The sequence below is a fragment of the Dermacentor variabilis genome, chromosome 6 (assembly GCF_050947875.1).
Source record: "Dermacentor variabilis isolate Ectoservices chromosome 6, ASM5094787v1, whole genome shotgun sequence".
Classification (NCBI taxonomy): Eukaryota; Metazoa; Arthropoda; class Arachnida; order Ixodida; family Ixodidae; genus Dermacentor; species Dermacentor variabilis.
In genome coordinates this window covers 193,828,382-193,841,976 of record NC_134573.1, presented here as the reverse complement: position 1 = coordinate 193,841,976, position 13,595 = coordinate 193,828,382, and the positions used below count along the sequence as shown (strand labels likewise).

Below are 13,595 nucleotides of genomic sequence, written 5' to 3'. Positions count from 1 at the left end.
AGTTAGTGCGCATAATGGCATCTATGAACGATTCCTTGTCTAAAACATGTCTGGTGAAGTATTTGCAGGTTGTAGTAGTTCAAGCGCAAAAGAATTGGGTGATGATCAGTGATGTCGACATTAAGAACCCCTACATCCGGTGCTGGTGATAGATTAGAAAGTGCATGATCAATTAGGGTGCTTCCTCCATTACTGCAGCGAATGGGAAGGGAGATTAAACATTCGTATCCGAAACTCTGAAAGACACTGGAATATTTCAAAGAATTAGGGGAAGAAAGGTCAAGTAAATTAATGTTGAAATCACCCATAATCACTACATTTATGTGTTCAAGAGCTAATGAATGTAATACCTTGTGAAGAGCTTCGCAGAAATTAATGACCAACAAGGATGGGGAACGATAAATGCATCTAAAGATGAAGCTCTTGTTGTCTAATTTAAGAAAATCATAATTGACTTGTACCACGATTTGTTGAGATGTTGACTAAAGGCGTTATCAAGCCATCTTGCAGTCTGTGGGCGTTCCCTGTTGTCCTTGTCAAGAAGAGAACGGCCGTTGGTGCTTTTATGTGGATTACAGAGACCGGACAGGCCGCCATTGGAATGTGAACCTGGCAACGTTTAACGTTAGAACGCTATCTAGTGAGGCGAGTCTAGCAGTGTTATTGGAGGAATTAGAGGGTAGTAAATGGGATATAATAGGGCTCAGTGAGGTTAGGAGGACAAAAGAAGCATATACAGTGCTAAAAAGCGGGCATGTACTGTGTTACAGGGGCTTAGCGGAGAGACGAGAACTAGGAGTCGGATTCCTGATTAATAAGGAAATAGCTGGGAACATACAGGAATTCTATAGCATTAACGAGAGGGTGGCAGGTCTTGTTGTGAAACTTAATAAGAGGTACAAATTGAAGGTGGTACAAGTCTATGCCCCTACATGCAGTCATGATGACCAGGAAGTCGAAAGCTTTTATGAAGACGTGGAATCGGCGATGGGTAAAGTGAAAACAAAATACACTATACTGATGGGCGACTTCAATGCCAGGGTAGGCAAGAAGCAGGCTGGAGACAAGTCAGTGGGGGAATATGGCATAGGCTCTAGGAATAGCAGAGGAGAATTATTAGTAGAGTTTGCAGAACAGAATAATATGCGGATAATGAACACCTTTTTCCGCAAGCGGGTTAGTCGAAAGTGGACGTGGAGGAGCCCGAATGGTGAGACTAGAAATGAAATCGACTTCATACTCTGCGCGAACCCTGGCATCATACAAGATGTAGACGTACTCGGCAAGGTACGCTGCAGTGACCATAGGATGGTAAGAACTCGAATTAGCCTAGACTTGAGGAGGGAACGGAAGAAACTGGTACACAAGAAGCCAATCAATGAGTTAGCGGTAAGAGGGAAACTAGAGGAATTCCGGATCAAGCTACAGAACAGGTATTCGGCTTTAACTCAGGAAGAGGACCTTAGTGTTGAAGCAAGGAACGACTATCTCATGGGAACCATTAAGGAGTGCGCAATAGAAGTCGGTGGTAACTCCGTTAGACAGGAAACCAGTAAGCTATCGCAGGAGACGAAAGATCTGATCAAGAAACGCCAATGTATGAAAGCCTCTAACCCTACAGCTAGAATAGAACTGGCAGAACTTTCTAAGTTAATCAACAAGCGTAAGACAGCGGACATCAGGAACTATAATATGGATAGAATTGAACAGGCTCTCAGGAACGGAGGAAGCCTAAAAACAGTGAAGAAGAAACTAGGAATAGGAATAGGCAAGAATCAGATGTGTGCGTTAAGAGACAAAGCCGGCAATATCGTTACTAATATGGATGAGATAGTTCAAGTGGCTGAGGAGTTCTATAGAGATTTATATAGTACCAGTGGCACCCACGACGATAGTGGAAGAGAGAATAGCCTAGAGGAATTCGAAATCCCACAGGTAACGCCAGAAGAAGTAAAGAAAGCCTTAGGAGCTATGCAAAGGGGGAAGGCAGCTGGGGAGGATCAGGTAACAGCAGATTTGTTGAAGGATGGTGGTCAGATTGTTCTAGAGAAACTGGCCACCCTGTATACGCAATGCCTCATAACCTCGAGCGTACCGGAATCTTGGAAGAACGCTAACATAATCCTAATCCATAAGAAAGGGGACGCCAAAGACTTGAAAAATTATAGACCGATCAGCTTACTGTCCGTTGCCTACAAAGTATTTACTAAGGTAATCGCAAATAGAATCAGGAACACCTTAGACGTCTGTCAACCAAAGGACCAGGCAGGATTCCGTAAAGGCTACTCAACAATAGACCATATTCACACTATCAATCAAGTGATAGAGAAATGTGCAGAATATAACCAACCGTTATATATAGCTTTCATTGATTACGAGAAAGCGTTTGATTCAGTCGAAACCTCAGCAGTCATGGAGGCATTACGGAATCAGGGTGTAGATGAGCCATATGTAAAGATACTGGAAGATATCTATAGCGGCTCCACAGCCACCGTAGTCCTCCACAAAGAAAGCAACAAAATCCCTATAAAGAAAGGCGTCAGACAGGGAGATACGATATCTCCAATGCTATTCACAGCATGTTTACAGGAGGTATTCAGAGGCCTGGAGTGGGAAGAATTGGGGATAAAAGTTGATGGAGAATACCTTAGCAACTTGCGATTCGCTGATGATATTGCCTTGCTTAGTAACTCAGGAGACCAATTGCAATGCATGCTCACTGACCTGGAGAGGCAAAGCAGAAGGGTGGGTCTGAAAATTAATCTGCAGAAAACTAAAGTAATGTTTAACAGGCTCGGAAGAGAACAGCAGTTTACGATAGGTAGCGAAGCACTGGAAGGGGTAAGGGACTACATCTACTTAGGGCAGGTAGTGACCACGGATCCGGATCATGAGACTGAAATAACCAGAAGAATAAGAATGGGCTGGGGTGCGTTTGGCAGGCATTCTCAAATCATGAACAGCAGGATGCCACTATCCCTCAAAAGGAAAGTGTATAACATCTGTGTGTTACCAGTACTCACATATGGGGCAGAAACCTGGAGACTTACGAAAAGGGTTCTGCTGAAATTGAGGACGACGCAACGAGCTATGGAAAGAAGAATGATGGGTGTGACATTAAGGGATAAGAAAAGAGCAGATTGGGTGAGGCAACAAACGCGGGTAAACGACATCTTAGTTGAAATCAAGAAAAAGAAATGGGCATGGGCCGGACATGTAATGAGGAGGGAAGATAACCGATGGTCACTAAGGGTTACGGACTGGATTCCAAGGGAAGGGATGCGTAGCAGGGGGCGGCAGAAAGTTAGATGGGCGGATGACATTAAGACGTTTGCAGGGACAACATGGCCACAATTAGTACATGACCGGGGTAGTTGGAGAAGTATGGGAGAGGCCTTTGCCCTGCAGTGGGCGTAACTAGGCTGATGATGATGATGATGACAGAGACCTCAACAAAATCACATGCAAGGATGTGTACCCCCTTGCCGCGTATTGATGACGCCTTGGACTGCTTTCACAGAGCCAAGTACTTTTCATCTATAGACTTCTGATCAGGCTATTGGAAAATCTCAGTAGATGACACAGGCTGTGATAAAACTGCCTTCGTAACACCTGACAGCCTCTACCAATTCAAGGTTATGCCATTCGGCTTTTGCAATGCCCTGGCAACCTTCGAAAGAATGATGGACTCCTTACTTTATGGCTATAAATGGTCCACATGTCTGTGTTATCTAGACGATGTCATAGTCTTTTCACCAACTTTCACGAGTCATCTAACACATCTATCGGCTATTTGATCTTTTCCGACGTGGCCTGTAATTGAACTCATCCAAGTACCACTTGGGCGATGTCAAATTACTGTTCTTGACCATCTAGTCAGTGCCGTTGGCGTTCCACCCAACACTAACAAGATCCGCGCTGTCCACAACTTTCCTGTTCTGTCTTCTGCCGCAGACGTAAGAAGCTTTGTTGGGCTATGCTCCGTCGTTTGATTGAGAATTTCGCTGAAACCACTTGCCCACTGACTGACTTACTTAAGAAGGACGTTGCATGCTTTCACATGGGGCCTTACTCAAACCAAAGCCTTCACTGCCCTCGGACACTTGGGCTCCCAATTGCTGGCTTATTATGATCCATCTGCCACCATTGAGCTTCACATGGATGCCAGTGGCCATGCAATGGGGCTGTACTTGTTCAATGGAAGTGTAATGCAGAGCACGTAATTGCATACGTCAGCCGCCTCCTGTCACCCGCCGAGAGGAATTTCTCAATTACCAAACGGGAGTGCCTGGCGTAAGTTTGGGCAGTTGCTAAATTCCGCCCCTACTTGTATGGCCGCACATTTTCCATGGTTATCGATCACCACGCCTTGCGCTGGCTTTCCTCACTTAACCCCACTAGACGATTGGGTAGATGGGTGCTATGGCTTGAAGAATATTAATTTGACGTTTTATAGGAGTCGGGCCGTTTGCACAAGGACACCGACTGCCTCTCCCATCATCCTGTCGACTACCCTGAATATGATGCACATGACACCGACTCTTGCGTCCTGGCCATTTCTTATCTGCACGATATTCGCACTGAACAACGGTGTGATGACTGCTTACGGTGTTCTCATCAATCGTTTGTACATTCGGAGCCCACACTGCGCCTGTTTGTGCTCCGCGATGAAGCTCTCCACCGTCACAGCTTACGCCCTGGAGGACCAAACTTTTACTCGTTGTACCACACCATCTTCGGACATCAATTCTTGAGCAGTTGCATGACGTCCCTACTGCAGGCCACCTCGGCGTTTCACATGCTTAGGACCGCATACGGTGCTGCTTCTACTGCCCAGACCTTTGCCAATCTGTGCACCACTACTGCACTCTGTCAGAGCCGGAAAAAACCTGCTGTGCGGCCCACTCAACACCTTCACTCCATCGACGTGCCCTCTAAACCATTCTTTCGCGTCAGTCTCAATCTTCTCAGCCCTTTTCCGATGTCGAAATCTGGCAATAAGTGGGTCATTGTCACGACTGATTGCGCAACTCAATACGTGATCATGCGAGCTTTGCGCACAAGCTATGCAACTGAGGTGGCATATTTCATTTTACATGATGTCATCCTCCATTACGGCGCACTCCGGCAGCTCCTCACTGATCGTGGCCGCACCTTCTTGTCTAGGGTAGTTAAGACCTACTTCGCTCCTGTTTTGCCGAGCACAAGCTTTCCACCACCCACCACCCGTGGACAAAAGGACTGACAGAGCAGCTCAATCGCACGTTGACAGAAATGCTGTCTACATTTGTTTCTGACGACCACAGTGATTGGGACAGCACGTTACCCTTTGTGACCTTCGCCTATAATTCGTCCCGTCACGAGACCGCTGGCTTTTCACCCTTTTACCTTCTGTTCGGCCGCCACCCTTCTTTGCCCTTTGACACACTGCTTCCTTCCTCGACAAACACTCCTACTGAATATGCTCAAGACTTCTTCTCCCAGGCTCGCACGGCACACCAGATTGGCAGCTCACACAACACGCCACATTGCCAGCTCCCGGCTCACTGAGTTTCAGGCCACGCAGAAGAACTGGTACGACAGCGGACATCGGAATGTTCGATTTTCTCCTGGCTCCATGTCCTCCTATGGACACCATGTCGCTGTGTCGGCTTGTCTGGAAAGCTGCTGCCTGACATTTCCTCTCTCCTCCTCCTATGTCGGCGTTCTTTCTCTCTGCTCCTCCCAGATGCCGACAGCAATGATCACGCAGCACACTGCGTGCCTGAAGGATTTGGTTGTTGCATTTATGACAGGAGAGGTTCATAAATGAGTTACTCCAATAACTGCTGGTATCCACGCTGCGCTGCTTTATTGAAGCTCCTTCAGCTGTTATCACTTGGATTGCGGTGTCAACAGTGGAGGTGGTGTGCGCAAGTGAGCTAACAGAGTGTTTTCTCGAACAGCGCCTTTTGATCAGCTTCATTTGAACTTCAACGCCGCCAAGAGAAATTGGAACAACATACGCTTTGTATGTGGACATTTACCTTTAACTTTTTTAAGACACAGACGGGGGATCTAGGCTTTATATGAACTGGTGGTGGCGTACTACTTCCATAGTATATTCTGTCAAAGACGCGTTTGCTCGTACTACAAAAAGGCTTGGTAATGCATTGGGCCTTAATTTCTTGATGCCGTAATTCTGAAGGATTTGGCTTTCAAAGTGGTCTTCGGTGAAGTGATCCTAAGATGAATAAGCTAAGATTTGGTATATGGCACAACTTTTTGAGAATTGATACAAGGTACAGAAGAAAATTTATGCCATGACATTTCACAAATAATTTCGAAAATGAGAACTGTTGATATGTCAGCCCGCCGTTTGCATGGCCATAACAATTTTATCAACATCGAATGTTGAAAATGGTCTGGGTCATTGCGCGCCCTTTCGTTAGATATTTCTTTTGCCTGACCTACTCGTGTCAAAAATGTTTCAACCAGCTTAGATTTGCACGACATTTTTAAACCAAATATAATTTCGGCTGTGTTTAGCGGATGTCTGTGTTCTGATTTATTATGCACGCAGATATGGCGCACAAAAGATATAGCTGCCGTTACGGTGCCTAGGCACAGTAACAGCAGATTTTGATAAAAACCCTGCAAATACAAATACACGCACCAATGCACGCTACATAAAAGCTAGACATGTACCGCGAGTAGCATGAACAGCAGGGGCTCAAATGATGAGACCAGCCATTTTAGTCTCGAGTTTGTCAGCGGAGCCGGCTTCACTGAACGGCGGGTTGAACTAACACATGAAGTGCAACTTCCGTGTCTGAGCCTAGTAACGCTTTCAACTACAACGAAATAAGTGCATCAAGCAATGTGTGCAACATCATAATAAAGCCTGCCGAACTAGAAGCGTGAACGGCGAGGCTCAGACAACCTGAAGTATGGCTTTCGTAGCAGCAAATGAACATTTACAACTACAACCGTGCCGAACATTAATTAATGCGAACAAAGGCTGCAGACACTCGCGCTTCTCACCAAATCGTCCGAAAAAATACGAATGACTTCTGATGAATGGCAATTTTTCTCACAAAGGCACGGGTCCTGCGCATTTTCAAAGTTTGCTTGGTCAATCCTGCGCCCCACGTATTCGCGAATGTCTGTAAATCTCTTGCACTGCCCACTAGTGGCAATATGTCATCCGCATATATAGTCCGGTGACATTCTCTTGCACCATTTGTCCATTATGCATGAATGATAAATCAAACCCTATTTCACTGTTTTTCGAGTCGCCTTCCTATGCCCTTAACATGATTAAAGGGACTGACAACTGGCCAAAATGTGTTTTGAGACACTGATGGAAATGAAATGACCATGATTAATAGTTATAGAATCCAGCACACTGTGCAATTTATATAGGAATTATAATATTAATTTGGCAAAGAAAGTCCGAAAAACTAGTAATGCGAGGCCTGGCGGTGAAATCTTGGTAGTTTGGATGTAGTCTATGAGATTACTGTATGTAAGTCGGCTGTTATTAAGTATGACATAATTATTGCTTAAAATTGCAGTTGCTACATTATTAGACACTTCCGCTTTATTCTATGCTTAGGAAATTAAAAGCGCACGCATGGCTATGGCAACTCTGAACTTTGTATCACGTGTAAAAGAGTCATTTCGTTTTCGATTCAATTGATTTCGTTTTGACTCATTAAATACCAAAGCAGTTGGACAGGAAACCACGAAAACATGTAGCTATTAGTGCAGAAATACTTTAGCACAGCGTAAAACATGAATAGTAGGAACATCGACTTGATAAACAAAATATACTTTCTCACAGTTGCGGCCGCACTTGGCGTGTGCCTCCCATAATTGCTATAGCGCTCACCTATCACCGTTTTCAGCATGTTTCCAGTTAATGACTACATTCTCACTGGAGATCGAAAAATTCTGATAAAAAATGTTCCACAGCATTTTCCGTGTTACCTCTTCATGATTAGACACTCTGAACGGTAAGCTTTTCATATTATAAAAAAAATAGGTACCATGAAATTTGGTTGTCAGTGCCTTTAAGCGTCATGGATGGATGGATGGATGGATGGATGGATGGATGTAGGATGGATGTTATGAGCGTTCCCTTTGGAACGGGGCGGTGGGTTGCGCCACCAAGCTCTTGCTATTATACTGCCTAATGTCCTACCTAGGTTAGGAAAAAAAAAAAACCACGATGAACTCCCACAACCAAATTTTCTGACCCCCTATTTCGAACTTTGCTTTTGTTCGTCTCCGTTTTTTGTCGTTTGCCTACTTTTGGTTGAGTGGTTGAGAAATAGTGAAATAATTTAAATAAGGAGTGCCTTTGTCATCAGGATAAAACTTGAATATCCTGTGGGAGTCTATAATTGTGTCCTGCATTTACCTCAATTTCACAATTACTAAGGCTCTTTTCGTGATAATACTGACGCCTTAAAGATTCTCGAGCACTAATCTATCACTTTAGCTTGACCTATTATTTGCCTTTAGTGTCCCTTTAATGCATGCGTGGCCATTCAATAGGCTTTATTACTGCCAAACACTAGCAGAGTAAAGGCCTGGCAGTGGGTAAAGGCAAAGCTGTTGAATGGGAACAATACTTCATTCTGCTTCTCTGTGGTCGAGACTATTTGGTTAGAAAATATTTTTCTCATGCTTCGCAGTAGCATTTTTGCAAACGGTCAGTTATCAACCATGATGGCTCCTTCGGAGTAACAGAGGTCAACCTTCAAGGCCATGCTTTTGTGTGCTGCAGGCTATTGCGGGTGAAAGTGATTGCAAGAGCTGTAAACACGTCATGTTTGTCATTCTTTCGACACCACTTATTACAGACAAAACTTTCTGGCCTTGTAAGTAGTAGTAGGAGGCTAAAATAATGCACATAAGCCATAGCACTAGATTCCCGATCCTTTGTTTTGGGCATTGCTTGGACTCTAGTACATCTATGGTGCCTTGCACCTAAGCAAGCACGTACCTGGTGTTCCTCCTTTTCCAAACACAAAGCCAAAGAGCAGTTCCCAGTGCTCGTGTGGTCATCCCACACCCAGCCACACTTATTGGAAACCCAAGCCAAAGGCAATTGCCCTAGCTTTTGTGAGAAAGCCCACTGGTCATCATAAGAGTATGCAGCATGGCAACGGCGACACTTTACTCTTAGCAGCATGCTTTTGCCCTTGGCTCAGCAGCCTCTGCTTCCTGCACTGCCCCGGGATTGTGTGCTTGTACAGTGTTGGGTGTCACCAGAGGTAAACAAACCTGTCCCCATTAACTTTGGGCAGTAGTGCGTTTCTTGCGTGTGCAGGACTTGTCCCCCTTAGGCAGGCTGAGCGTGCACTGGCGAGCTATGTTGCATGAAGCAACGAATGGCGCGGCCCTGTGGCTCGCTAAGCTGAAGGGCTTGGTGGTCAGTACTCCTGTGAAATATTGGGCCCCCAGAAACTTCATCTAGTTACCTTGAACTAATGCACTACTTGGTGTACAAAGTTCTGCTTGCATAAATACATGTATAGCATGTGAAAGAGATCGTGCAAAGTGAAACAAAAGAGGAGTTATTGAACCAAATTGCCATTGTGTATTCGTGCATATGCCTAAATTTGGTGTTCTCAAATCAAGTGTCAAATGTTTGTTGTACTAATTAGGGCGAATAGTTCCAATTGAAAATACAAATTTTTTATTTGACTAGCCTATTGGTGGTTGACATGCAACAGACTACTGGACGTTTTTTTAATTGGGTGCCACCACCTTGGGAAAGAGGTGCCATGTAGCGTCTGGCCAGGCTCTGCTACTAGGCTGAAATGTGTGGTTAGCTGCAGAGGTGCTTAGCAGTGTGACAAGGAGGAGGAGGAACAAACTTTTATTGAAACCAGCAGTTTAGTTGGCTGGGTCTAGGCCTCCCGTGTGGGGATGTCGAGGTCTTGCCTCTTTGCTGCCTCGCAGGCTTGTTGGGTAGCCCAGAGTTGGTTGTCGAGGTGGGAGCTGTGCAGGGCGGCGTGCCATCTCGACGAGAGGGTCACAGTATTAATTGTCAGATATTGGTGTTTACATTCCCATAGCATGTGGGGAAGTGATGCTGCCTGAGTCTTACAGATCTTGCAAGTGTCACTAGGGTAGATGTCAGGGTAGATCCTGTGGTAACATGTTAGTGAAGGGTGTGTGAGAAAAAAAAACAAAACACATTTGCTGAGCTTCGGAGTGGTGTTGTGTGTTTGTGCTCTTTTTCGTTATGTACGTTTTTCTGGTAAAAAGTGTTAAACTGTAATCACTGCCTGTGATGAGATCAATCTAGTAAATGCTGCTATTTAGTTGTGCATCCGATGTGCTATGCAAAATTTCCCCCAGCGGTATCCTGCAGTTGCTTAGCATTGAAAAAATAAATTTTAAGTACAGTCAATATCTGCTAATTTGACATTGCTTAATCAACTTTTGCATAATTCAGTCACATTTGATAATTTCGACTACTGCACACAATTTTCTATGCATAATCATGGAATCATGGAATAAAGCACGTTGGCTTGGGCCAGTTGGTTAGTTTCATGGATGAGATAACAGGATGATACAGTGCTTGTGCTACCTGCGTACGTGTCCACGCCTTTTGAGCTGTTTTCAAGTGAGACCTCTTTTTTCAAAGGAGAAAAAAAGACGCTGCACCTAAGATACAGTGGACCGTCTGTGCCAATTAAGTGCGTTTATTTAATTTTGAAGCTTCCCTATTGCATATAGTAGGAAGAGTGCCATGCCTCACGCCACACCAGTCAGCATATGTCAATCACTTCGTCAATAGCCATTCTTGAGGCTGAGATGTTTGCTTCTCACATGCATTTTGACCCATTAATTGTTTGGCACTTACTGATGAAAGTTCATCACAATATTGCATTGCAGTGTAGTTAATTAGTGTAGTCCACCTAGACTAGCAGAAAGCTGCAACGAATGTTCAACGAATGAATATATTTGAAGCCAACTGTACAGCACGAGACAAAACATTAATGCTTGTCTACAAAATGAAACGGTGCTGACAAATGTATTGACAAGAACGTGACTTGAGGCACTATGCCTTGTTGCCCGCCAGCTGCACATTCAGGCAAACAGAGTACTGCTGGTCCAGCCCCAGGTACGAATCACTTAGCAGGTACAGGGTGTACACAACTCGACCAACCTCTTGGGGCGCTCGAAAGGTGAGCTGAAAAGGAAAGGCAAATGATCATAAGCGATTAACCCTTCATGGACAAGTGTTGCTTACAGGTACTAAACTATTTTTTTTTCTAGATGAGTTTCAGTATTGAGTACGAACATTATGGATAAATATCTCTAAAAAATGCGACACTCCTTGCTTTGGAGGCAGACCAGTGCAAGATTTCCGGCTACAGTAGTATCATACATGTAATGAAAAGCAAAGGCAATGTGCACCCATCATTATATATGATCAGAGCTGTCTGTAAAAGTTCCAAACAAAGTGTTGTGCAGCTTGGGGTGAAGCCCACTTCGGGTTTTACACTTCGGGTTAGCACTTATCTTTACACGCACTTAATTTTCCACTGAGCCATACCTAGTTGCAATACTTATCATTTAATAAGCCTGCTTCCATTAAAATAGACAAAGCAGCAAAATATATTTGAGGATATAAGCAAATAACAATGTAAAAGCCTGCAATTTCTTTGGAGCCTACATCGAAGAGAGCCTCCTCACTACCAGAAGCACATTTGACATCAAAGCAGAATGACATCGGATGCCTGTAGAACATTGGCACACTACTATAGCATTCCTTTTTTTTTTTTTTTTGTACAGCGAAGCTGTTAGCCTCTCGTTGGTCGGCATTCTTCGTGGCATTATGCATGGGCAATAATGTGGGCCAAACATGAAGGTAGTTCAATACTGGGCTGACTTGTGGTGGAGGTGAAGCAGGCTTCAAGCAATCGGCAAAGTGAAGCAAAAAGTGCATACATTCCTTGGGATCATGCATACAACACACAGAACAGCATTCGGTTCAATAAAGAACAAGCATCCGAACCATATAATTGATCATGAGGCACTCCTGATAACAATGCGAAGCATGTAGTGTTCCCCGCATATGTTTCCCAGTAAAGATTACTGTTGTGCAAGCCGCCGTCACCATCGCAGCTTGCGACGTGGGGGAGTGACATCACTAGCATTTTGTATATAAAAGAAGCAGCCTAGCAACTGATTTCATTGTTGTTGCAATACTGCTATAGATAGGCAATGCATACTTAGGACTCCGGAGAAGTAGAGTGAATACGAGGAGCGGAAAAGGTAAAAAGAAACAGCAACATGACCAGTGGCGGCAAACTGTCAAAATTACGATCACTCACATTACTCTAAACTACCATTACTACCAGTACTCTAAAGCTATGAAGCACTGCATATCCCCTCAGTTGCAGAAGCAGTTCTCAACAGCTTCGCTGGACATCCACTTTTGCAGGGCCAGGATGACGTGTCAACTTTTTTTGTTGCACATGTGTTAGTTTCAATCTGGAAGCCATGGCTATTATTAATAGGTGGCTGTGCATATCATCACCCACTCGCAAGGTACTGAATGCTGTGCGTGGGAGTAGATTCGCTTTCCTGTGCTGTTCATCCTAGGTCTCTGCAGTAGGGTGCGACCAATTGTTGATTTTACTCACTCTCCGCTTCATAAACTGTCCAAATACCTTCATAAGGTTCTTTCCCCTCTCGTTGGTAGAGGCAGCATCATGCACGTTCACCATTCTGAAGACTTCATAAACAAGATTCGTCATTTTACTCCCGACGATCAAGAAGCGCTTGTCTCGTTCGACGTCGTGTCGCTTTGTACAAGCGTTCCTATTCGACTCTCCGCCGAAACTTGCACCGCCGCTCTGGACGATGACCCTACCCTACCAGAAAGGACGCCCATCGACGTTCCTGACTTGAAGAGGCTCCTCCTGTTCTGCCTGGAGAACACCTACTTCACTTTTGAAGGCACCTTCTACAGGCAAGTGCACGGGACACCGATGGGCGTATCCATTTCGGTAACTACTGCAAATTTAACTATGGAATGGCTTGAGCGTTGAGCACTCGCCTCTTTCAACTCGCCGCCCAGAGTCTTCCTACGTTACGTAGACGATGTGTTCTGCATAATTCAGCGAGAAGAAATTCCTTCATTTTTGTCACATTTGAATAGTATTGAAGCGTCTATCCAATTCACAGTCGAGGAAGAAAAAGATGGCGAGCTTCCTTTTCTGGACGTCCTCGTAAAACGTGACAGGCGCAGTCTGGCATTTACCGTGTACAGAAAGAGCACACACACAGGCAGGTATCTGCATTTTAATTCAGTGCACCCGATGAACCAGAAGAGATCGGTAGTAGCCTCTCTTGTCGGCAGAACCAAGCGTATCTGCACAACGCCACAAAGCCAGGCTGTCGACCTACAAGAGGTTCACCGTAATCTCTTGGTGTGTGGCTACCCGAGGTCGTTTGTGAACGCGGTGGAACGCCATCTGTCTCAGCCCCCAAGGCCTGACTGTGTGCTCCCAAGAAAACGCGCCTCCATACCGTATGTGCCCGGTGTGAGCGAGGGCTTAGCCCGCGTTCTACGCGGCTATGAC

General features: G+C 44.9%; 1 protein-coding gene across 2 annotated transcripts in view; it reads right to left on the bottom strand.

The window, feature by feature from the left end:
* Positions 1–10,945: 10,945 nt before the first annotated feature.
* The window catches only part of obe (activating signal cointegrator 1 complex subunit obelus), a 465,382-nt gene continuing 462,732 nt past the window's right edge, over positions 10,946–13,595 (bottom strand). For both annotated transcript variants that reach the window (XM_075697239.1, XM_075697240.1), the window contains exon 38: positions 10,946–11,194. In XM_075697239.1, coding sequence (XP_075553354.1) covers positions 11,063–11,194 — 132 coding nt within the window. In that variant the 3' untranslated portion in view covers positions 10,946–11,062. The remainder of the gene's footprint in view (positions 11,195–13,595) is intronic.